Source organism: Aethalodelphis obliquidens, unplaced genomic scaffold (genome assembly GCF_003676395.1).
Source record: "Aethalodelphis obliquidens isolate GAN/ISIS:26980383/991018 unplaced genomic scaffold, ASM367639v1 scaffold15, whole genome shotgun sequence".
Classification (NCBI taxonomy): Eukaryota; Metazoa; Chordata; class Mammalia; order Artiodactyla; family Delphinidae; genus Aethalodelphis; species Aethalodelphis obliquidens.
The window spans coordinates 615,244-639,464 of record NW_020837959.1 but is presented as its reverse complement, the minus strand read 5'-3'; the positions used below and the strand labels follow the sequence as shown (position 1 = coordinate 639,464).

The window sequence follows — 24,221 nt, the reverse complement described above, 5'->3', positions numbered from 1 at the left end:
CCAAGGGGAGTTCTTGGGCAAAGCAAGAACGACAGGTAACTTGAGTGAAACAGAAACACCAGCACACTACTCAGCCCGTGAGGAAGGGCAAAGGGAAGGATGAACCCTCAAGCCCTTTTATGGTCGCTGGGCGCGTACACCGGCAGGAGTGTATTAAACACCATTGCTTCTAACCTAGTCAGTTTAATCTACAGGGGAAATGAATCTCAAAGAAAAATCATAAATAATTTATCCTCAAAATATTTATCATAGTATTTGTGAGATAACAGAAAATATCTACTGGTCTCTGCCCCCGTTCCTGGCACGAGGCTCCTGAAGCCCTCGGAACGTCCTAACGAGGCCGCTGGGAGCATCTTCTGTTCTAACACTACGTCTCTGACCCTGTACCTGACACACAGTCCCTAAACCCCCTGGAGTTTCCTGGGTGACAGGGGCGTCCTTTGTTCTCATGAGGCGACTCCAGGGGGGCTTCTGGGTGGCTCCTGGTCACCACAACGACCAAGCCGTGATTAGAAGCTCGGAGCTTCCAGCCCCGCCCCATTCTCGGGAAGGCAAGAGGGCTGGAGACTGAGTTAACCATCACTCATGCCTCTGTGATGAAACCTCCGTAAAATCCCAACAGCGTGGGGTTCAGAGAGCTTCCAGGTCGGGGAACACACCTACGTGCCAGGAAGGTGGCACCCCAACTCCACGGGGACAGAATCTCCCGCGCCTGGGACCCTTCTGGGCCTCGCCCCCTGTGCCTCTTCATCCGGCTGTTCATCTGTGTCCTCTCCTCCGGGATAAACCAGGAGACCTGAGGAGCGCTCCCCCCGAGCTCTGTGAGCCCTTCCAGCAAATTAGCGGAGGCCGAGTCGGGGGCGGGGACAACCGGTTTGTAACAAGTCGGACAGAGGTTGTGGGTAACCTGGGGACCTGCCACTGGTGATTGACTGGCATCTGAAGGGTGGGGCTGAGCCCTTGACCTGGAGACCTCAGGTAGTGTCGGGACTGAGTTCCCTGGAGGGACAGCTGGCTGGAGCTGCAGCGCCGTCTGGCGTCAGGGGCGCTGTGAGTGCGGCAGGTATCGGAGCGGAGACACAGGAGCCGTGAGGCTTCTCCTAAGCAGCGTCACTCATACTGGGGGAGAGAGGCATCATCGAATAAAACACTGCAGCCAAATGATGTAATAACAGGTACTATTAACAGTGTATTTATAGAGTTTGTAATAGCATGGGAAAATATTTGTTACAAGTGAAAAGAGGAGGATACAAAATGCAACAGTAATTTTTTTTAAAAGCACAAATACATGGAAAAGAGCCTTTAAATATCATAATACATAGCTGGTTGACGCGAACATTGAATTTCCCCCTTTTGTTCCAATTTGCCTATCACAGCACCTGTTATCTTCACACAGTAAGACAGTAGACTCTTCAAAAGCAGCATAAGCTAGACTTCAATGAATTATAGTGTAAAACAAAGGACGTCCCCACCATCTGGTTCCCCGAGGATCAAGCCATGGGGCGCCGGGCGCACACAGCGCAGCCCAAGGGGAGCGCAGACCCAGGACGGAATGAGGCCTGGCGCTTTGGGAAAACAGGCCCTTCGACGGTTACACTTTAGGAACAACATTTACAGACCGGATTCTTGCATCTTCCCACCCTCAGGAAAGCGCTAGAGTCATTCACGGGTACACCTGTCCCCATGACAGGCAGCGACCCTCCACGAGGCCCCCCTCCTCGGAGCGGCTCCCCAGAGCTGGATGACGGGCTGTCCCCGAATCACGCGGAAACTCGGGGCTCACGTCGTGCGTCCTTTTCAGGGGACGACAGGGACACCACAAAGACGTCACATCCCCACAGCTGACTGATAACCACCACGTGATCCCAGTAAAGATTCTTTCGGGGGCTTCCCTGGTGGTGCAGTGGTTGAGAGTCCGCCTGCCAATGCAGGGGACGCAAGTTCGTGACCCTGTCCGGGAAGATCCCACATGCCGCGGAGCGGCTGGGCCCGTGAGCCATGGCCACTGAGCCTGTGCGTCCGGAGCCTGTGTTCCGCAACGGGAGAGGCCACAACAGTGAGAGGCCCGCGAAGCGCAACAAAAAAAAAAAAAAAAAAAATAAAAGATTCTTTCAGTTTGGGACTCACAGAAGAGCTGCAGGGGCACCAGAGTCCCCTCCCCCGGTCTCCACACTTCCCGGGACGTGAGCCCCTCTGGGAAGGAAAGCATGTACCATCTGCAACGAGGGTGGCCCTGCTCCGACGCTACTGGCTACGCCACGCGGTGGACGAGGACATCACCAGTATTTCTGCAAATGCCCATCTCTGTCCTGGGAGCTGACCCTGGATCCTCAGGCCCCCACCTGGGACAGTCCCCTTGGTCCCTGTCTCCGTGACCTGGAGGCTTCTGAGGAGCAGGGTCAGCCGTCGCCAGCCGCCCCACCACCTGCTCCATACTCTCTGAGGACTGGCCTGGGGCACAGGTCACCAGGAAGGACAGGAGGGCACAGCGGTGTCACCAGGGACAGGGACCCTCACAGCTGAGGCAGGTGGCGTCTCCACTGCACAATGACTCCTTTTTTCTTTGTAGTTAAGAGCGAGCTATTTGGAGACGTCTCTGAGACCATACGGACGCCGTCTGCCCTTGAGCTTCGAGCACCGGTCCCCCGGGGCGCCGGCAGCGGTCGCAGCGGTCACTGCCCACGGCCCTCCGTGCTGGAGGCTCTGTGAGGAGGACATGCCCTGTGTTCCCTCACTTCTCAGCGACATTTACCCCACCCTTTGGATTCCGCCCCAATGCTGTCAGCATCACCTCCTCATCCAGCGCCCGGGGCTGCTGGCAGCTCAGGTTGGCACCTGCGTCCCCGAGGCCCCGGGTGGGCACCGCCTGGCTCCTTTCCCAGGGAGCGTCCTCAGGACCCTCACCTGCAGGGCTGTGCGTCTCGGCCCTCAGCGGGCACTCAGGAGACAGTCTGACGCGCGCAAACGCCCGGCTCTGTGGATTTCCGTGACTCTCCGTCGATCTGTGTTCTAAACACACATATGAGCTCCAGCTCACAGGGTCCCCTCTTCCCCCCGCGGCTTCTCGCTCCCACAGCAAGGAGCCTGCCAGTTCTCATTATCTGCAAAATATCTCCTTATTTGTTCAACACCGGTAAACGTACAGCTTCAGAACCGCTAACCTACCCCAGGGAGAATGAGCTGACCAGCCAGAGGACAGTGTCCACACAGATCTCCGGTCCACACACGGAGTTCCTGGGGTTGGGGTGTGGCCACAGGACCACCAGGACAGTCACCTTTGTCACGGACTGCACCCCCACATCCTGCTTGGTAGCTTTAAAATTAACATGAAGTCCAGTCTTCGGGGTGCACGTTCCTATGGGTTTGGCAAACCTTCAAAGTCCCACCCCCACCCCCTCGTCACCGTCAGCCCAGACCCCCTCGGGCTGCCCCAGCCCCGCCAATCCCAACAGTTTTGCCCTTTCCAGAATGTCCTGCACTTCCCAAGTGCCCGGAGGATCCCCGCCACCGCCTGCGTGCAGCCTGGGGCAATGATGGCTACAGCTGCCGTAAACACTGCCAACCTAAGTCAGAATTTCTCTCGGGTGAACATTAACTTTATCTTCAAAGACAACTTGATTGCAAAAGGTCACATGGCCAAATAGACAACAACAGTCAGAAAAACCCTGAAGGAGAAAAGTGAGGGAGCTGGCCCCGCAGATACAGCACCTATAACTTCAAAAGAGTGGTGCTGGCCCCGCAGATACAGCACCTATAACTTCAAAAGAGTGGTGCTGGGGCAGCTCCAAAAATCAAGTCAAGTATGTTCTCACGTCAGCACAGGACGAGGTGGAATCTCAAATCAGTGCACAAAAGGGGAGCTTTCGGTAAGTGGAAGGAGGATACCTAGAGACCTGCGTGGGAAGGGTGACATGGACCCCTTCTCTGCCCTGCCCGTTGGCATCCTGAATCAGAGATACAAATGCAGAAATGAAACTACACATGCATTGGCAGAAGAGACAGAGTCTTCTAACCTAGGACTAGGAAGGACTTAAAACCCAAATGCTACGGAAGAGTGATCAATTCACCCACGTTTAAACAAAAGAACTTCCACAAAGACATGCCATGAGCAAACAAAATGATTCTAAAAATGATACACTGACTTTAAAAATGTGACTTGTATTGCAAATATCTCTATAATCTGATAGAAAGATGGGCAAAAAGGCAGGTGCCCCACTCATAAGGAAAATGCAAATGAAAACTGCAGGGACATAATTTCGTACAGGTCAGGGTCAGGCTGTGGGCACACAGGCTCTCTGCTGATGCATCGCTGGTGGGACAGCAACAGGGGCAGCCCACGTGGAGAGGAATATCACAGTTACTCACATCTAGGAGGCTGCACTACCAAGACCACACAATTTTAACCTGAAAATGATAATAACTACAAAGACTGAAGACGTATCAACTATACAGAAATCCACGGTGACACAGCACTTTAACATCACATTTTGTAAAATGTGATGTTCACTTTGTTTTCTAATAAACTGGATTTTTTAGAGCAGCTTCAGGTTCATAGCAAAATTGAAAGTACAGAGTTCCCACAGCCCCTCTGCTACCTCCCCGCCACACATGGCCTCCCCCACCATCAGTGTCCGCACCAGGTGGGGCGCCGGTCACCGCTGAGGAACCCGCACCGACAGGTCATCACCCCCCAGAGCGCACGGCTCACGCGGGTGCGGCAGTTCACTTCTGGAAGCTGCTTCGGCACTGAGTTCTTACTCTGAAGCCAGACAAAAGCATCTCGAATCAGGCACGGATCCCAGCTTTCCTGTAGGGACGGTACTCTGGAGTAACCAACTGGTCCACGATGGAAAATTCTTCCTTACAGGTCTGCTCCAGCTGACAGCACAATAGGAAAGATAGAATTAGAAATTGCCAGGGACTTCCCTGGTGGTCCAGCGGTTAGGACTCTGCGCTTCCACTGTAGGGGCCTGGGTTCGACCCCTGGTCGGGGAACTAAGATCCTGCGTGCTGCGTGGCGTGGCCGAAAAAGCAAAGCAGAGATATCGCCAAGCCCGCCGGAGTGCGGACCTACGGACCGCCAGGGATGTATGCGAAGCCGCGGGGCCAGAGGCCAAAGGCTGACAGGGACTCTGCAGTGGATGGGGCCACTGGGGCCACCCCAATGCGGCCCCACAGCCTGAAGAAAAGGGCAGAGTGCTTCTCGGTCTCCATGCACACTAGTGGCCCGAGGCCCTGGCTGAAACGCAGGTTCTGATTCCGTGGGTCCACGGAGGGGCCCGAGGCTCTGCACTGCTAACCAGCCCCAGACGCAGCCAATGTTGCAGACCCGCACTCCACACTGCGTGGGGAGGCTCCAGCACCACGTGTGGAGCGTGGTACCTGGGGGAGATAAGCCTGATTCAGTCAAGCCTCAATCAGACCACCAGGTTACCGGAGCAGAGGAAGACATGGCCGTTCAAGGACTCACCAGGTCAACCCAAAGTGTGGGTGTCCTACAGGACAAGTAGCCTCGTTTCCCCTTCCCCAACACAGGGACTTGAGACACGCCATCAAGGGCAGCGTGCAGACCTCGCCGGAGCCACAGGGAGCACACTGGCTGTAAAAAGATGTTTTCTGGACAACTGGAGACGTGTGAACATAAACTGGAAATTAGTTACTAAGGAATTCTTAGGTTTTGTTTTTATATTAGCTACAATAGTGGCATTCTGTTTATGTAAAAGATTTACATGAAAAATATAATGTCTGAGGTTTGTTTTATAACACTCAAGCCCCCAAACCAACCAAAACACAAAACAAGTGAGGAGGGAGGGAAAATGGTAAAAGTAACGGTACAACAGCACTCACTGGATTATCCTAATTTTATTCAAAATTTCCCTTTTAGAAATTTCATAAAACAAGCTTTAAAAACGACAGCACTATGCGACATTACTAGTTTTGCTTACCAAGTCTCAAGAAAAAGCGTAACTTAGAGCAAAAGAGGAAAAAAAGCACAGACTGCCTGCTAGTCCGTTCCGCTAGATTTCACCTTCCATCAGCCATCACTTATCTCCTTAGCTACTGAGCCCACACCCTCCCAGCGGCACGAGGTCATTTCACAGGTAAAAGGCCCCACCTTTCACCTGTGAACTCGCCCGCTCATTATTACCAAAGCAGGGTCCCCAGTCCCTGCTCAGCTCCGCAGAGGCCTCTCCACTCACTGCCCTCACTGCTTTGTTTTTAAAAGGCTTTAAAAAAGTCTCCAAAAGAATTCAGAAGGTGTGGAGTCCTTCACTGTGCTTGGTTTTCCCCATCTTTCCTTCAATCAGAATAGTTCAGATCCAGGACTTCCCTGGCGGTCCACTGGTTAGGACTCTGTGCTTCCATTGCAGGGGGCACGGGTTTGATCCCTGGTCAGGGAACTAAGATCCCACAAGCCGCGTGGCGCGGCCAAGAAGAAAAAAAAACCAGCTCAGACCCAGCCTTCACTAAGAATTCAAACAAAAAGAAGACCAAACAAGAAAATCCCACCATATTACTTTTCCATACTCTATTAAAATGTAACTTCATAGAATTTTTGCTAAACCTTTCATTTTTCTGCTGTTTTTTTTACACCCTGTTCTTTTGCTCACACAAACTCCTTTTTGGTCTTTAAAAAGAGAAGATTTCAAACACAGCGTGTATTGGGCAGTTGGACACAGTAGAAATGTGCTCTGATGGGTCTAAGCAGAAAAATCCCCTGTTGAAAGGCCTCTGAGTAGCTCACAGAATTTCCAAAAGGAATGCAGAATGACGCTAGGGAAATAGCAGGCGCGAGGGGGCAGCAAGGGCCACGGCTGAAGGCACTACAAACAACCCGGTGAAGACCCTTCGCCACCGCCGGGAGAAATGCCACTTTGCTGCGGCTACAGCTGCCGTCACCAGCAAACACCACGTTCAGGGGCAACCACTAGCTCCTGATCCAGTCTAATGGGCTGAACTTGGGCTGAGCTCGCACCTTAGCCGCTAGGAAGGCTGGGAAAGTGACCATCTGGTTTTTTCAACTTCTGCTGGGTGCTCTGTCTGCCAACCATATTCAGAGGGTAAGGCGTTCTCTCAACAGAGGAAGGGGCTTCCAAGGCTGAGAAGCACAAAATTAATAGGTCTTTTGTTTCCATACTCAAGATTTTTTGGTAGTTTCTCACCATCAGAAAGTTCAAGAGAAAAGGGAAATATTTTAGAATTTTCCAGTTACATCTGAACTGAACACTCTACTTCATAGGGACAGCTCAGGCTCAGATAATAACCTACTGTACAAACATCATGTTAACAACCTGCTGCTGATAAGGGACCTCACAGTGAAAGCATAGAGACCGCAGATCCAACACCTCCTCTTTCCCACGGCACACTTCAACAGACAGCACTTCTCTCAAATGGGATCCCGCTGAGACTCTTCCCCATTTGGAACAGCAACAAACAAAAAATCCAGAAAGATCCCTAAACACCTAAACAAGACATCAGCAAATCAACTCTGTAGTAACAGTAGATTTCTGCCCCAAAGAGCTGAACAACCTGTGGACTAAGAATGCTGCCTGCCATGTCAGTAAGGAAGGACACTGCAGCCATCAGTCATCAGTAACTGCAGCCACTCCCCACCCTGCAGCCTGAGAAGACTCACGAAGGAAACAAGGAATGCCTGCCATCACGGAGTCATCACACTGCAACTACCCCAGACGGTGAGCCCTGAGGGGACTCAGGATGAGAGAGCACAGGACACTGGCCCCAGAGAGCTGAGGTGCAGATCAAAGGAATGATTTCAGTGAGCCCAGACTCTTGCATCTCTCCTTACATAGAAAAGCGCTAAATTCCTTAACTTGAGATACCTGGTTTTCCTTAATTAACGATAATCTTTTGACATTCCGACTACCTGCCCTTTGTTGCAAAAACTCCTATATATCCTGGCTCCCCCCTCGGATTCTCGGGGTTGAGATGACCCGGCTTGAAGTCCTAAGAACGATCCCTGAAAAAAACACAGCTCTCAACTTTCAGTCGACAAAACCCAACGAGCCTGGGGCTCCCTCGGCCTCTTTGCTTTCCTCTTACTTGAAATCCTTCAGTGTCACGACTTGTTCAGCTGATGGTATTAGAAGGTGGCGGGGAAGGGAAACTGGAAAGGAAGAAAGAACAAGGAAGACAAAATCTACAAAAAGCAAACAAATGTAAGAACAACAACAAAAAAAGTCACAAAAATCAAAGCCTATGACAGGTAGTAACCAACACACCTGCACTGAAGGTGAACTGGAGGCACGTTTCCCCAGGGGGTGGGGTTGGAAGTGCTCAACGAAGCAGCAGGGCAGGAGGGCGTCACCTCTCTCTGCAAAGGGCCCGTGTGGCCAGAGCGCGGGCAGCAGTCGGGCAGAGCCTAGAAGCAAATCAGGAACTGGGGAGTGAGTGAGAGGCACTTCAGGAAGGTTCTGGAAGCAGCGAGGCTGCGATTTCCTTCCCTGGGCAGCTTGGGGCCCTTCTGAACCTTCCGGGAAAGGCCGCTACTCCCCCACGGCCTCCAGGACGAGGTGACAGCCGGGAGCCACCGAACCCTCTGAAGCCCCTTCAGTCAAGAGTGTGTCCAGATTAACATCCTGTGCCTTGTGTGTTTTTCCAGCACGAGGGGTAACACTCAGTACGCGTGTTCACATCCCCCTCCTTCCTACCCCCCAGCCCGGATTCTCCACGGGCCCCGAGGCCGACAGACGCGTTAGCATCAGCGTCCCTGCGGAAACGCCCTCTCGTCTCCCGTGGGGCGGCCGCCGTGGGACTCCCACCCTCGGCCCGCGGTGGAGAGCCGCACGTCCGGTCCCAACCCCTCTTTTCATCCGGCAGCCCCAGGCGGGACCCAGAGGCCCCTCCAGGAGGTGACCAGCCGCACCCACCGCCCGCCTTCCGCTTCCGCCGGCCGGAGACCGGGCGGGGGTCGGAGGCGAGACCCGAGTCACGTGGCGTCGCGGTCACGTGTCAGCCCCAGGTAACGTGTGAGGCGGCAGCAGGTCGCACGCCTGAGCTCTCTCACTCTCGCGAGATGCACGGTGGTCACGTGACGGGACGGGGTGGGGAACGGGGCGGGGCGCGGCGCGGCGCGGCATCACGTGACAAGGCGCCGCCGCTCGCGGGGTTTGTTTCGTGCAGCGGGCGCAACACCGGGACCAGCTACCATCACGCCGGCTGGGTCAGACCCCGACCCGCCCGCCCCGGCCCAACCGCCCACGACCCCGCCCGGCTCCCGCTCGCGCCCATGGCGGCCCCCGGCGGCTCCCGGCGATGGCCGCTGCTCCTGCTGCTGTTCGGTGAGAGGCCGGGCTGGGGGCTGAGGGCTCAGGGGCTGCGGGGTGAGGGGTCGGGCAGGTGTGCGGCCTTGCGCGGGCCCAGAGGGATGTGGGGCGGCGTGAGGGGCGGGGGGCTGCTCGGGGGCCGGGAGCTGCGGGGCTGGGGTCGGGCCGGGCTCGGGGACTCCTGGCGAGTCGTCCCGCACCGGCCGAGGCGGCTGCGGGGGGAGGGGTCGGTCCAGGTGCCCAGAAGTGGACGACGGACGGAGGGCCCGGCGCGGCCCTCGGGTCCCAGCCCTCGGGTTGTGGGGTCAGTCGTCAGTGACTTGGTGGTTTCTGAGCGGCGTGGTTCGCGCCCTTATTTGGGGGCACGGGTGGCCCCGGAGGGCTGCGTGCGGCTGCAGCCGGAGACGCGGGACCGCATGGGACTCCGCTTGCGCCCGACGCGGATGTCCGCGCAGGAGAATAAGGCGGGCGGCGACCCCGGCCTTGAGAGTTCGTCCTTCGGGCTTTTAACCTTCGCCCCCAGCAGCATGGCACAGAGCGCTGACGCGTGTGTTTATGTCCTTGTGAATTTTAATTACGTTATAATGACTTAAAGTTGCCCTTGAGAGTTTCGGGGAGCCCACAGTGGACAGAAGGCGGGGGGGGGCTAGGCCTGGCCTCCCAAGGGTCGTCTCCATTTCTAGTGAGTCAGGAGCGCTGCCTCTGTGTGTGTGTGTGTGTGCGCGCGCGCGCGCGCGCGCTGGGCCCACGGAACTCGGGAGCTGCCCGTGGGCGCCGGTGTTTTATCCATTGAGGAATTTTGCTGTCATTTATCTGTCCTAAGGAGAAAGGGATTGTGCTGACTTAAACAAGAGTCACTGCGTGGTTTGATTTTTGTGGCTACTGGGAGCTCCCTCTGCGGCACTTTCTCACCTGGTCCCCATGATACGGGAAGATTAAAGTGCCAGGAACTGAAAAGAGGTACCGGAGCTCACTGGTGGGCGCTCCCTTGAGTTCAGCAGACACAGAAGCAGTCTCCCAAGTACCTGCCGAGAATTCTCAAAATACCTACTCTGAAGTTCTTTTATTGTGACAGAATGAATTTTGGTTTCAGGATTTTGTTTTGCCTGTTGCGTAAAATGAGTTCTTAGAGCTCCAGGACCCGCGCGGGGGGGTGCTCTTATCCCAGCCGCAGCCCCGGAGCCTTGCTCTCCCCCGCAGGTGTCATGAGTTTTGAGAGGGCCTGCTGGGACAAGCCTTGTCGTGTCAGCGCGGCTCATTGTTCTTTATTAGAAGAGCTCGCGTGCATTAGAACTGTCACATTTTGTTTCATGTTTTAAAAACTCACCTGAATGAAGAGAATCCATACTTCTCTACATTGATAGCTTGGAGTAAGCATGCAATTAGCTTTTTCTCTTTTTTTTTATGGCCATGCCACGAGGCTTGCAGGATCTTAGTTCCCCGATCAGGGATTGAACCTGGGCCCCCAGCAGTGAAAGTGCGGAGTCCTAACCACTGGACCGCCAGGGAGTTCCCATAATTAGCTTTTTAATGTCCATTCCATCATATCTTTTAAGTTTTATGTTCAGTTAAAAATCCAACTTTTAAAAAGTTCTGTTAAGAGCCTGTATTTAGGTCTGTTTAAAATGTCTATTTTAATGCACAATTTCACCAAAAAGCATCTTTTCTAAAAATATTTCAAACTTCTGAGTCACAAATTCATCCTGCTTTGATAATTAGAAAGTAAAGTTTCCTTTGTGTTTTAATACTTGGTAGAAAGCATAGACAAGTGTGAACTGAAACTTCTTGATACATGTGATTAAGTATATTGCATAACGGAGCTCTTGACTGTTGCTGTCACCGGGATGACCTCCTTCCCCTTTCCAAATGAAGAACTATTGCTTAGGAAGTTTGAAAAAATGTTGTATACCGATTAATGTTACCCTCGCTTGTGGGAGTTTGCCAGTTGCCCAGGTTGGCGACCTAATTTTTCACTAGATTTGAGGTCAGATGTTTTGGGTCCATAATTTTGAATTTATATTGTTAGATCCATCCCAGGCTGTATTAGTCCTTTCTCCTCTCTGCGTCCGGAAGACTTGACTATGTGCGTGTACAGCACATGCTTCTGCTGGAGCATTGGTTCTGCTGTGTTGTGATTATTTTCACACCTGTGTCTTCCTCGAGCCTCACATACAGTCAGTGCTCAGCACGTACAGGAAGAGATGTGCAGTGGTCCCTAACTGAATATGCACATGAGCTGTTCAGAAATGCACATTCTGGTCTCTAGAGTCTGGGACTCCGTGTCTGGGGTGGAGCCTTGGTCTTTCTTTTTTTCCTTTACATTTTTACAGGTGATTATGTATCACTGGTTAAGAAGAATAAAAATCCTGGCTTCAAGGAAATCGAGCCCAGAGAAATTAGAAAGTGGTTTCTCCTAAACAGTTTAGCAAGGAACGTATTGACTTGTTCCTCTAGGTGGCAGCTTCTCTCATATGCAAGTGAGTGTGTCGTAATTTGAAGCATATTCACTTGCTTACCAAGTGCTGGAGAGAAAGTGTGGTTCAGGCGTGGACCTCGCTGTGCCGCCGGCCCATGGCAAGCTCGGCGGGCACGTGCTGTGCGTCAGCAGACCCAGTTCCAGATCTGGCTCTGCACCATCACTAGCTGTGTGACCTCGAGCACAGCAGTTAAGTTTGTGCTTTGGACTCCACATCTGTGAAAGGAAATCGTCACAGTGCCCGCCTGTTAAAGTTGTCACCATAGTTTATAGTTACCTGCAAGGTGCGCTACAGGTGCTCGTTAAATGGAACGCTTAGTTGACGGTTTGTGTCGGGCGCCAGGGATTCAACAACAGATGAGGGCCGTGCGGCACTGAACGCGTCAACAGCAACAGCCAACGCTGAAAGCAGGCTGAGGCCTTGTGCCCAGCGCTCCCCTTGCTTTGGCTCCCTTGGCGCTCATTTCCGGCTCACAGGTCCTAAACCGAGGGGCGTGGTGCTCCCTCTGGGCCCGGGGTCACAGTCAGTCAGTGATGGAGTCTGTCGGAGACTGAGAGCGCTCATCGCAGGCGGGCGTGCTCCCACAGCTGCACCTGTTTTAGAGACTGGAGTGTCTCCAGGTGGGAGTGTTTTGAAGGAATAAGCCACTCGTTCCTCTGCGGGACCCCTGGAGAGAGGTTGGCGTGAGTCTGGCGCCCGTGCCGAAGGGGAGCAGCTCCCGGTGGTGCGGGTTCTGGCTTTCAGGAGGGACACCCCTCAAATTACTGCACATATCCTAGCTAATTTGAGATGGGGGTTGTCTTTTATAGAGTTAAACACTAATTTCTGACTCTTAGCATGCGTGTTTCTCTTACCGTTTTTTGCTGTAACGCTCTTGTAGACGTTTTTCTCGTGACCAAAATTGGCTCTGGTTTCTTGTTTTAATAGTGGAAAATTTGGGGGCCTCTAGTGCTGCCGATGCTGTTTGTTTTGTGTTTCTGGGGGTTTTTTGGCCATGCCTTTCGGCATGTGGGATCTTGGTTCCCCGACTAGGGATTGAACCTGCGCCCCCTGCAGTGGAAGCGCAGAGTCCTAACCACTGGACCGCCAGATAAGTCCTTGATGCTTATTTTAAGTTTGTTTTAGTAATACTAGTTTGTTGTCCTTTGAAAGCTCAGACCTTCAGCATGTTTACTAAATGAAAAAATTGACTGAAAAGTTATTTATGAAGTGTTTTCTAGTTAAGTGCTTTGAGTCAGTAGAACGTTTTTTGGTGACTTAGGGACCTATTTTATAGGAGGGTGGCTTGGTAGGAGCTGGCCTGTGCGGGCCCTTGTGGGAGGTGGCTACCTGACCTGCTGTGCTGTGGCACTTGTGACAGCCTGTGGCTCCAGCGCCCGAGCCGTTGAGGGCAGCTCAGGCCTGGGGGCGCCCATGTGCACTGTGAGCTGGTCGTTGTCCGGTGTTTCTCTGGCCTCAGCGCCCAGGCTTTTGCTTCTGCTGCTGAACCTGCGTTTGCCTGGCTGGCATCTTTATAGCTCTTGTGTACTTACTCCATCGCTCTCAGAGACATGTCTTTAAAAACCTTCACTGTAGGGCTTCCCTGGTGGCGCAGTGGTTAAGAATCCCCCTGCCAGTGCAGGGGACACAGGTTCGAGCCCTGGTCTGGGAAGATCCCACGTGCCGCGGAGCAACTAAGCCCATGCGCCACAACTACTGAGCCCATGAGCCGCAACTACTGAAACCCGCACGCCTAGAGCCTGTGCTCCGCAACAAGAGAAGCCACCGTGATGAGAAGCCCGCGCACCACAACCAAGAGTAGCCCCCGCTCGCCGCAACTAGAGAAAGCCTGCGCGCAGCAACGAAGACCCAACGCAGCCAAAAAAATAAAAATTAATTAATTAATTAATAAAGAAAAAATACTTCACTGTGTCAAAAATGAGTTGTGGGATTTTCTCTAGGTTTTTTTTTTTTTTTAGCGGTACGCAGACCTCTCACCGTTGTGGCCTCTCCCGTTGCGGAGCACAGGCTCCGGACGCGCAGGCTCAGCGGCCATGGCTCACAGGCCCAGCCGCTCCGCGGCACGTGGGATCTTCCCGGACCGGGGCACGAACCCGTGTCCCCTGCATTGGCAGGCGGACTCTCAACCACTGCGCCACCAGGGAAGCCCCTTCTCTAGGTTTTTAAAAGGAACGTTCATTCATTGGAAATGACTTTAGTGGAATCTTGCCGCAGTATTCGGGGGGTGGGCGGAGGTTAAAATTTGCTGCGAAGCACAACAGACAGCATTTTTCTTGTCTGCCCTAGTTTGCTTCGTTTGTAGCAGTTTTTCTTTATGAACACAGATTTTGGTATTTCCTTTACCTGAGGCTTACAGGAGGGTATGCAGGGTTTCTGTCTATGCTGTTTGCTTTAGGCTTAAGTAGTAGTTGCTCTGAAGGTTTTATTTGGTGACGGTCCCAAGGGTGAAGTGAACTGGGTTCACTGGAGTCATTTCACCACGTCAGCGACAGGGACTTGAGAATGAAAGCTAGTTGGCTGCCTCGGAGCCTGCTGCCTGGGTCACACGTACCCTTAGAGCCGTCATAGCCAGAGGTGCCGCTGCTTGACGAAGGGCGTGCAGGGGTCTTAGCTGCAGAACCAGGAGGTGTGTTCCGGGGAGTGTGGCGGTGCCGGTGCTGGTGGGTGGCTGCTTGGCTTCAGGGTGGTCAGGACGCCTGCTGTCTGTGAAGAACCCTGTGCTAAGGTGTGTGGCTGTCACTTAACCTTCTCTGACTCAGATCGGAGTGCATTTGCTGCTAAGCTGCCTGCTCGGGGTTTCGGGCTGTGGCCCTGGCCCTGAGAACTAGCTCAGAGTGGTGGCCACTCCCAGGCTGGGGGACCTGTGACAGCTGCCTTCCGCCCCTTCCCTCAGGCACTTGGCGGCTATACCTACAGAGGCGTAGTGGTGTCCTAAGGTCACACAGCCAAGTCCAGGTCCAGTAGAATTACTGTATTTTGAGGACCTTCTGGATACGGGCAAAGAGCTCTGATCTTTGGGTCTGCGGCTTTTCTTGCCACGTCACCAGTCCACGAGAGGCAAGAGCAGAGCCGACTCTTATTAAGTAGCGATTTGGGTCCACGGGGTTTCTGTAGAAGGTCAGCATTTAGTTTATGTTGAGTCCTGCCCTCAGGACTCCACCCCACGTCCCCAAGATCCTCTGAGGAACGAGCGTGGGCAGCCTGGGCCCGGGGTGACTCAGAAATTGACCTGTGACTTCCCGGTACGTATTTTGAAGAAAAGCATTGAAGAGCTAATGACAGGTTGGCAAACTGATGGGATGGGTTTAGAGAGAACATTTTCAGACCAGTCTCCAGGAGGGACAGAAGCCCAGCTGAGCCCCACCTGCGGGACCTGTGTGTCTAGTTCTTCAGCGATTTAAGTAGCTTTCCTAATAACAACTGTATTGCCGCAGCTATAGACAACCAAAATTTTCTAAAAGGTGTTTGGTCATTTCTGTCTTTCCTGGAGTTAGCAGGCCTCGTGCATGGTGCATCAGCTGTGTTTGTGGTGAAAGATGGCAACGGGACAGCTTGTATCATGGCCGACTTCTCTGCTGCCTTCCTGACCAGCTATGACACCCAGAACGGTTCTAAGGTAGGAAACACCAGGGCCCTTCATGCCTTGCTTGTGTGTGTGATCATTTAACCTGCCTTGACAGTCTTACACGTGTGTGTGTTTCTTGTATGTTATACAGTGCTGTGTCTCACATGCTCTTAGTGCCTGTAATAGTCTATGCGTTTCATATACTGAGGGTGCAGTCATATTATACGAACCATTTCATGCTCACTGTTTTATTGTGAGCATTTTTCCAGTTTTCTTCTTGATTATCTTTTGTAATCACAACGTAGTACTTCATCCTGTTAATCACGCTAATTTACTAACCCATCCCCTGTAACTAAGTTTTCTTATGTTCTTTTTATGCCTGGTGTACAGCTCTGTGAATATAGCTTTTTTGATCTGTTGAATCTGCTTTAGGTAAACTTACACTCCAAGAATCGTATGTACACAGGTGCTCGAGGTGCAGTGCCACTGTACTAGTTGGATTAGAATGTCCCTTTCGGTTTTGTTAGAACAGCTTTGCGCCTCTGCAGGATGAGAAAGCCTTTTGCATTTACCAGATCCCTAGCAAATAAACAGCATTTCTTTGTTAAGTCTTCCTCCGTGAATTACCTGTTAGTGGACTTCTCACTTTCTCTTTCCATTTAACATTTGTTCTTGTAAACATACTCTTATATTTTGTTTTCAGTGCTTTGTTGAAGCAGTGTTTTTCCTTACCCGTCTCCACATCCAAGGCACCATATCTGTTTTCCGGCACTTGGAGGGCAGTGGGGGCCCAGGGCCGCTGGGAGGATGAGTGGCTTCTTCAGAGCTTCTGGACATGCCGGCTGCCTGGCCTCCTCAGTTCATTGGCCCTGTCTTGATATAAATGTGGTCTCTATCGGAACAGGAGAAAGCAGGGAAAACTTCATTCCACGGAAATGTCTCCAATTGTAAAGATTTGTCCAAACACCTTTTATTTATTTTTAAATTTTTTTTTAATTATTTTTTTAACGTGGACCATTTTTGAAGTCTTTATTGGATTCGTTAAAATATTGCTTCTGTTTTATGTTTTGGTTTCTTGGCCACAAGGCATGTGGGATCTTAGCTTCCCAACCAGGGATCGAACCCACACTCCCTGCATTGGAAGGCGAAGTCTTTAACCACTGGACCACCAGGGAAGTCCCCTAGGCACCTTTTATTCTAATTTCTTCTTCACTTCTTTTTGTTTGGATTTTTTAAAACATCGTTTCATTATATACTAATCGCGTACACAAATGGGAACATGCGTTTGCTGTAATGTGCCTTCCCACTTCACACAGTGTGTCTTTGTCACAGGCGTGGTCTGTTCATCAGGACAGTGCTAGGACAGCTTCCCACGGGTCCTTCACCCAGTCCGGTACATCGAGATGAGCTTTGGTGGTTTTGTAGTTGTTTGTTTTGCTTATAATAGTTAATTCAGACAATTCTGCAGTAAACTCCCTCTTCTCTTTGTTTAGAGAGACATATTCTTTAAATACACTTTTCTGTGGCAAACATGAGGTACTGGCCTTTTTCAGATAAAAGTATCAGCTCATCCTGAAGCCCAGCGTGAATTATTTCACTTTACTGAGATAACTGTAGTTTTACTTCTCTTGTTAATGAAAATCATATTAATGAAGAACAGTTTTAAATTAGTGAATAATTAGGTCATCCTTGCCTTGCACTTGAGTTACTTTCTGGTCTATTACTTGACATGTAATATTGACTTTCATGTTTTTTGTTTTTATTGAAAATGAATGCATTAATAGTGACATCTGAGATGGAGCTGGGGTCGGGGCATGTGTCAGATCTTTGGTGTTTCTGAACCCCTTTAGTAACCTGCACCCTAATTGTGTTCCACTGTCATCATGTTTGTTCCAGAGCGTGACCTTTGAGCTGCCGGCCAGTGCAGAAGTATTAAATAGCAGCTCTTGTGGCAAAGGAGATGCTTCTGACTCCAGTCTCGTGATTGCTTTTGGAAGAGGCCATACGCTGACCCTCAATTTCACAAGAAATGCAACACGTTACAGTGTCCAGCTGATGCGTTTTGTTTATAACTTGTCAGATACAGGGATTTTCCCCGATTCGAGCTCCAAGGGTAAGAACCAATATGGACCAATTATGGGGTGGAAAAAACTGGGTCGGGGGAGTATCTAAAATTGCTTCTAAGCACTTCCAGGAGTTAAAGATCGATTTTTTTTTTCGTGTAGAAACCAAGACTGTGGAATCCGTAACCGACATCAAGGCAGACATAAATAAAAAGTACAGGTGTGTGAGCGGCAAGCAGATCAGCCTGCGCAACGTGACCGTCACGCTGCGCGACGCCACCATTCAGGCCTACCTCTCCAACGGCAGCTTCAGCAGGGAGGGTGAGGACCGCCCCGGCCCAGCCCCCTGGGTGCCCGGGGAGCCCTGCGCGTCCTCGGAGAGCTGCCCCTGCCCCTCGGTCTTCAGAGAAGGTTACCCCTTTCGGTGAGGGTGGACTAAAACAGGCTAAAGGGGCAAAGCAGTTCAAACCCTCTCTCTTCCCTTGTTACAGAGCTAATGGGGTCAGGGTTGTAGGCTCTCCTTCAGCTCAAGCCGCTGTCTCTACACAGAGACCTCACCTAACCTCAGTCCAGCTTGGGCAGGCCTGGGGCAGGGGTGGGAGCGACCAGGGGGGCCTTTCAGGGGTGCACCCACCAGACCCAGTGGTCTCGGGTGAGGTAGTCGACCACTTGTTTCCTCACCTGCGAAGTGAGGATGCTCACCTGTCTGCGGAGGGTGTGAGGACTCGCAGGAAGCTCCTGCCGAGTGCTCCTCTGGGTGCCGGCCGGAGTCTGTGATAGAGGGTGTCGTTTTCTGACTGCGGTTCCCCATATCCTGCCCGGCAGCTCACTGTCATTTCCTTAGCGGGGGGGGGAGGTGTCCCCACTGTCGTTCTCTGTGTTTAAGCCTTGCCCCGCGGCCTTCCCTGGTGGCTCGGAAGCAGCTGGGGTGCCTGCTGACCCCACGGCCCTCCGTGCGGCCAGCTGCAGCCCTGGGCTTGGGCAAGGGCCTCTGGGCTCTGTACAGCCAACAACTAAAAATGGTGTTTTTGCTTATAGATTAACGTTAAAAAATAACGTTTCACAACACATGAAAATGATGTAAAATTAAGTTTTGCTGATCATAAGCGACATTTTATTGGGACACAGCCGTGACCACCCGCTCACCCGTTCCTGTGGCTGCTCTCTCACTCTGACACGGCAGAGCCAGGTTGGGACGGGCGCTGCAGCCCCCGTGTCCGGCAGGATCGGGTGCCAGCCCCGGGCCCGCCACAGGATTGATGTGTATTCATCTTCCCGTCTTTCATGTTTGATGTGTGGATTCTTGTCAGCTCTTCTGAGAGAGTTAGAAGTTCAAAACAGAAATTGCTTTTCAGTGAAGTTTATCACGTCTCACCTCCTGCCCAGCTTGGCCTTACTAACGGTTTCATTCCTTGGGAACCTTGAGTCTCACTCCCAGTCTAGCTCAGGTGCGGGCCGTGCTAGAACGTCTCTTTCCACTTGAAACTTCGTCAGTGCAACGTGCAGGTTTATCTGAGTATCTGCAGCTGCCGGGAGACCAGCAGGGGCCTTCAGGGTACACGAGCTTCTGAGAGCTGTGAGAAGGGCACTGGGAGGGCGCACAGCCCCGCCCCTCCCCCTCCTCCCCTGCCACCACCCCTGGGCTCCCCGCCTCCCAGAGGCCTTCCCGGGGGAGCACGCACGTCCCCAAGTGATCCTCTCAGGTTGTGAGCCCTCTGTGGGAGGGACTTTGGTATCTGCCGTAGGCGTCAGGCTGGTTAACAGGTAGAAGGGAGAGGGCTGTCACCCACACACATTCTAAACTCCTGAGGTTTTCTGACTGGCGGTTAGTAAGAGCTTCGTGGAGACAGCAGGTCACACGTTACAATGGCTCAGTGGTCGGGTAGACAAGGACTTGGAGACTGGCCTGTTCTCTTCGTTTGTCTTAACGTGGTTTGTGCATTTAGTCATTTGTGTCCTGTGACAATTGATAAGTAACTGATAAAACTGCTTTTAAAAGCACCGGTGTCCCAACGTCTACCTGCAGCTTAGCTCCAGGAGGGAGGCAGCAGTGCCAGCCGGGGCCCCTGGGGCCAGGCATCTCGGGGGTGCTCACCCAGCTGAGCCCACCTCCCAGAGCTTGGGTTTTGTTTCCCTTTTTTGCCCTCTTTCTTCTCTAGAATAATGCACTTTCCTCTACAAGTTGTGTGAAGGCCGGCGGGGCAAGGTGACCCTCAGGGTGGGCTGAGTTACCCGTGTCCCGGTCCTCTGGGGTGGACGTGGAGTCCGCAGCTGGAAAGGAGTGCAAGCTGGACTTGAGCTTCTGCTGGTGGACGGGTTCCAGCCGCTTCCCGAGCGGCTCCCACCCTGGAGGTTTGGGCGGGCTTCCGTGGCTTGGCCTAGGAGACCGGTGGGAAGGGTCAGAGTTGGATGGAGATCGTGTATGACCGTTAGTGCTAAGCTTGCCCACTGTCCACGGAAACAAGGTGGTAAAAGGAAGAGCCTTGGGCTTCCCTGGTGGCGCAGTGGTTGAGAGTCCGCCTGCCGATGCAGGGGACACGTGTTCGTGCCCCGGTCCGGGAGGATCCCACATGCCGCGGAGCGGCTGGGCCCGTGAGCCATGGCCGCTGAGCCTGTGCGTCCGGAGCCTGTGCTCCGCAACAAAAAAAAAAAAAAAAAAAAAAGGAAGAGCCTGGGTTGGGGGTGCCGGATGCCCTGGGGTTCGGGACGTTCGCTAACCTTCAGAGAAGGCGTGTCTGGCCCGTCAGCCCCTGTGGAACACGTACAGTTACTTTTCAGCTTTTGCCTCAGTCAGCTTTGACTTTGAATATACATTTTTTGTCGTAAGCAGTCATGGTGGGTCAGATTCTGAGGGACGGGGTCGTGTGCACACCCTCAGTGTGTCCTCTGGGGGCGCCCTGTGCCCTCCCCTGTCGGACCTGTGCGGCCGGGGCCACCCCCATCTCCTGATTGTGTCTCTTGCCACTGGGCTCCCACTCACCCCCTCGCTGGGCCCTCCGCCCGCCCCGGGTGAGCGCCCACAGCAGTTGGCTGCCCCCGGGCACGGAGACTCGGCTCCATCCTTGACCAGTAGGGCCGTCTGGTGCCCGTCCTTCCCGGGGCCGCTGTCAATTCTCCTGGGGGCACCACGCTGATGGTCCGGGCTGGCGATGGTGTGTGTGTCCAGTGTCCGTCCCCGCGGAGGCCAGGCACTTGGGGCCGCTCTGCTGCTGTCTCTGGGACCATTTCCAGCCCAGCGCCTGGCACAGGAGCTCGGAGAACATATATGTGAATTGTTGCCGTTGCAAGTGGCCTGGGTCCCCAAAGCACGGGATGGAGTTGAGGTTTTGTTCTGACCTTACGGGGGGAAGGTTTGTCCTGCAAGGGAGGGTGTCCTTGCGGACGAGGGACCAGGTCGAGCGTCGCTGAGGTGACCTGCTCCCGTCCAGGGTTCCAGAGCAGCGTTAGTTAGCCCGCGTCTGCCTGGAGGCCTGGAGGTTGTGTTCTGTGGGGCGGGGCCCCTTGAGAACGTCAGCTGGGGCCCAGGGTGGGCTTGGGGTCCAGGGTTCCGGGAGGTCCTGAGGCGGCGGCACGACTCACCCCACCGTCCCCACAGAGACGCACTGCGAGCAAGACGGGCCCTCGCCGCCCACCCCGACGGCACCACCCCGGCCCTCGCCCACTCCGGCACCCGAGAGCCCCTCGGTGTCCAAGTACAACGTGAGTGGCACCAACGGGACCTGCCTGCTGGCCAGCATGGGACTGCAGCTGAACATCACCTACAGGACAAGGGGCAACACGGTAGGCCGGCCGGAGCCCTTCTCCCCGCCCTAAGCCTTGCGGACCGGGCGTCCCGGGGTGGGTCGCGGGTGCTGCGTGTCCTGAGCTGCTCAGCTGGACCCCCGTCCCACCTGGGCCACTGCATGTGCAATGGCAGGGTTGAGTCTCCCAACCCAGGCTGTTGTGCGGCCCCAAAGCCTCAAGTGTGTTGCCACCACAGGACGGGTGTGCTGGCCTGGGAGGTGGTGGGATTTTCTTGGACGCTTTACTGCTCAGACACTTGGGTTGTCTTTCTACTCTTCCCTTGAGATGACGTTTCTCCGAGGGTGAGAGTCTGGGGATGGAGACGGGCCACCTGCTGCTGCGGGGACGTGAAAGCAGCCGGAAGTACCAGGAGGACCGTCTGGCATCCACACTCTGCCCGTGGGAACTTGCCATGTTTTCTTCTGGGTTTGGTTCACGTGAACGTGGCTTTGAAGCCGCTGCTTCGGGGCTGCCTGTGTCCCCTCAGGAGCGCAGGCCCGGGGGAGGGGAAGCCGACCTCTTGGCTCTTCTAACTAGACGGTGACCAGAGAGTTCAACATCGACCCCAACAAGACCACCTTCGGGGGGAGCTGCGCAGCCCAGCTGGTGACCCTGGAGCTCCACAGCGGGAACCTGCTCCTGGTGCTGCAGTTTGCGATGGTGAGGGCCCCCCGGCCTGCCTCCTGGATCCTCGGCCCCACCCGCGTCTGTCAGCAGACGCCTTGCGCTTATCCCGCAGACGGGGCAGGGGCGACCCGGGGCCTCAGGTGCTGTCCTCCGCCTGTCCTGGGGGCAGCGTCTCTGCGTCCTCTGCTCTTCATGCCTGCCTGGGAAGGGCTGCGTGTGCAGTTAGCAAAGGAGTAAGAGCCCCTGGTGGGTGTTTGTGGTACACTCTGCAGGTGAACTGCTAGGTTTCTCCTGATGAAGTTCAACTTTCCTAGGAAGTTAGATGTTGACTTTTCTGGAACGTAGCTCCTTCAGTCCGCATCTTATCAGAGTCTGATTCTGTAACAAGGTCTGTAAGGAGCTGATCAGGATTCATGTTCCCGAGACGACAGGCTGCCTTTTATGGGCTGGGCGCGCTGCAGTTTCCTTCTGAAGCTACGGGCGTGGGAGGCCACCTTTATCACCGGCCCCCCCACCTCCCCGGGCCTGACGGTGACCGTGTGATTGTCGCCTTCTCCCTAGAATGCAAGTTCCAGCCGGGTTTTCCTGCAGGGAGTCCAGCTTAATATGACTCTGCCCGATGCCAGAGGTAAGACCACACACCCCCCCCCCAGCCGGCATGCCTGTGCAGGTGCCCCAAGGCACTCACCCCTGCTGCCTTTGCAGAGCCCACCTTCTGGGCCACCAACAGCTCGCTGAGGGCGCTGCAGGCCGCCGCCGGGAACTCCTACAAGTGCAACGCCGAGGAGCGCGTGCAGGTCACCGAGGCGTTCTTCCTCAACATATTCAGAGTGTGGGTCCAGGCGTTCCACGTGGACGGGGACAGGTTTGGGCCTGGTGAGTAGGCGAGGGCGTGGTAGCTGACGGCTGGGGGACCCCTTTCAAGTCTGAGATGTTAGCGCCAGTTCCGCTGCCCGCGCCACCTGGCCTCTGCGCGCTCCAGCCCGCCTGCGGGTGTGCTCACGCCGCCCTTTGAACAGAGGGCTGGTGAGAGCCTTCCGCGCGGGAGCGTGTGGGCAGCTGGGCCGTGTGTCTCCACAGTGGAGGAGTGCCAGCGGGACGCGCGCAGCATGCTGGTCCCCGTGGCCGTGGGCGGTGCCCTGGCAGCGCTGGTTCTCGTCGTCCTCATCGCCTACCTCATTGGCCGGAAGAGGAGCCACGCCGGCTACCAGACCATCTAGCCGGCCAGCCACCCGCGCCCGCCGCGGGCCAGCAGCAGCTGCGCAGCCTCGGGCCCTTCCCTGGGCTTAGGTTGCTGCCAAGGGGGCACCCTTCCTTGCAAACTGGTTTTCAAATCTGCTTCGTCCAGTGTGAAGCTCATCCGGCCACATTTACTATGCACAAAAGAGTAACTATGGAAATGACGGTGTTAATTTTGCTAACTGGGTTAAATATTTTGCTGACTGGTTAAACGTTAATATTTACCAAAGTAGGACTCTAAGGGGGGTGGGGGGTAAGAGAGCTTTTCTAAATGGGCACTGGCTCCGCTGTCATTCGGCTTTTTAAGAGTCCGGTGTTTGGTGTCTTCACTCTTTATTCAGACGTAAGCCTTACAAAGGGAGTCTCTGGTCTTAATGCTTTGAGGAAGGCTGGTGGCTGGGAGCCTGACGCGAAGAGATGAGTAGGAACGAGGATCGCAGGGCAGGCGTAAGGAGCGCCAGGGCTCGCGGCGCCGGGTCCGGGGCTTCCCACGCGCTGCCACTGAGAGCTGGCACTTAAGACAGAAAAGGGGGCGTTTACGTTCTTGTGAAGTGATTTTCCGTCTTCTGTTGGAGGTTGGGGTGATCCTCTGTCTGCACTGTGTACAGTAATCGTTTCACTCTGATTCATCGCTTGCAGCTCGGTGGGCTGTGTGCTGAGGACCGTCCCCTCCTGGGACGCGTTGCCGTAACGATGCTAATAAAATGTCTCTTTGTTTGTCTGTCTGGGCCTCATGCTTTTGTCAGCTCCCGGCGAGAGGTCGTGATGGGCGTGCGGTGGGCAGGGTGTGCCTGGGGGGCAACTTGAGGAAAGGCCAGCCTTCAGTGGCTCAGGGGACTTATCACCCCATGGGAGATAGGCCCTTACCTGTTCCCCGGGTCAGCGGCCACCGAGGGGGAGCTGGGGCCCCAGTTAGAAGAGACCCGTGCCCTCGGAGGACCCACAGGCCTTGCTGAGGCCGAGTGCAGCCTGCCTGCGGGTGGCCCTGTGCGGCCTGTACTGTGCAGCCGTCCCTTGAGACCAGGCTCAGCGGAGCAGGGCCCGTGAGGGACGCTGAGGTGGGGTAGGACGCGGCCGCCCAGCAGCAGCCCAGCCGCAAGTGGTGTGAGCTGCGTCATCATCCCACATGTCCATCTCCGCTTTTCTGCGGTGTGGGTGGTACAGGCCTGAGCCCGGAGAGACC

The 24,221-nt window shown here is 54.2% G+C and overlaps 1 protein-coding gene and 1 long non-coding RNA gene across 8 annotated transcripts; one reads left to right on the top strand and one right to left on the bottom strand.

The window, feature by feature from the left end:
• Window positions 1-2,566: 2,566 nt before the first annotated feature.
• Window positions 2,567-8,977, bottom strand: LOC113625326 (uncharacterized). Of its 6 annotated transcripts, XR_003434620.1 has the most exons (4): window positions 8,241-8,972; window positions 8,062-8,125; window positions 4,638-4,878; window positions 2,567-3,355 (listed from the first exon to the last, which is right to left on the bottom strand). It is a non-coding gene; the product is annotated as an uncharacterized LOC113625326 (long non-coding RNA). The 6 variants fall into 6 exon arrangements; XR_003434618.1 differs by having other exon boundaries at window positions 4,638-8,125; window positions 8,241-8,977; XR_003434617.1 differs by lacking the exon at window positions 8,062-8,125 and having other exon boundaries at window positions 8,241-8,968.
• Window positions 8,978-9,130: 153 nt separating this feature from the next.
• On the top strand, window positions 9,131-23,761 carry LAMP1 (lysosome associated membrane protein 1). 2 transcript variants are annotated; one of them, XM_027115778.1, is made up of 9 exons: window positions 9,131-9,299; window positions 15,259-15,377; window positions 17,223-17,439; window positions 17,552-17,710; window positions 20,985-21,169; window positions 21,710-21,832; window positions 22,361-22,427; window positions 22,505-22,675; window positions 22,880-23,761. In XM_027115778.1, exons 1-9 carry the CDS (start codon window positions 9,248-9,250, stop codon window positions 23,017-23,019), a joined length of 1,233 nt encoding a protein of 410 aa, XP_026971579.1. In that variant the 5' UTR covers window positions 9,131-9,247; the 3' UTR covers window positions 23,020-23,761. The 2 variants fall into 2 exon arrangements, with proteins under 2 accessions (XP_026971579.1, XP_026971578.1); XM_027115777.1 differs by having other exon boundaries at window positions 9,132-9,299; window positions 15,256-15,377.
• The last annotated feature ends 460 nt before the right edge of the window (window positions 23,762-24,221 follow it).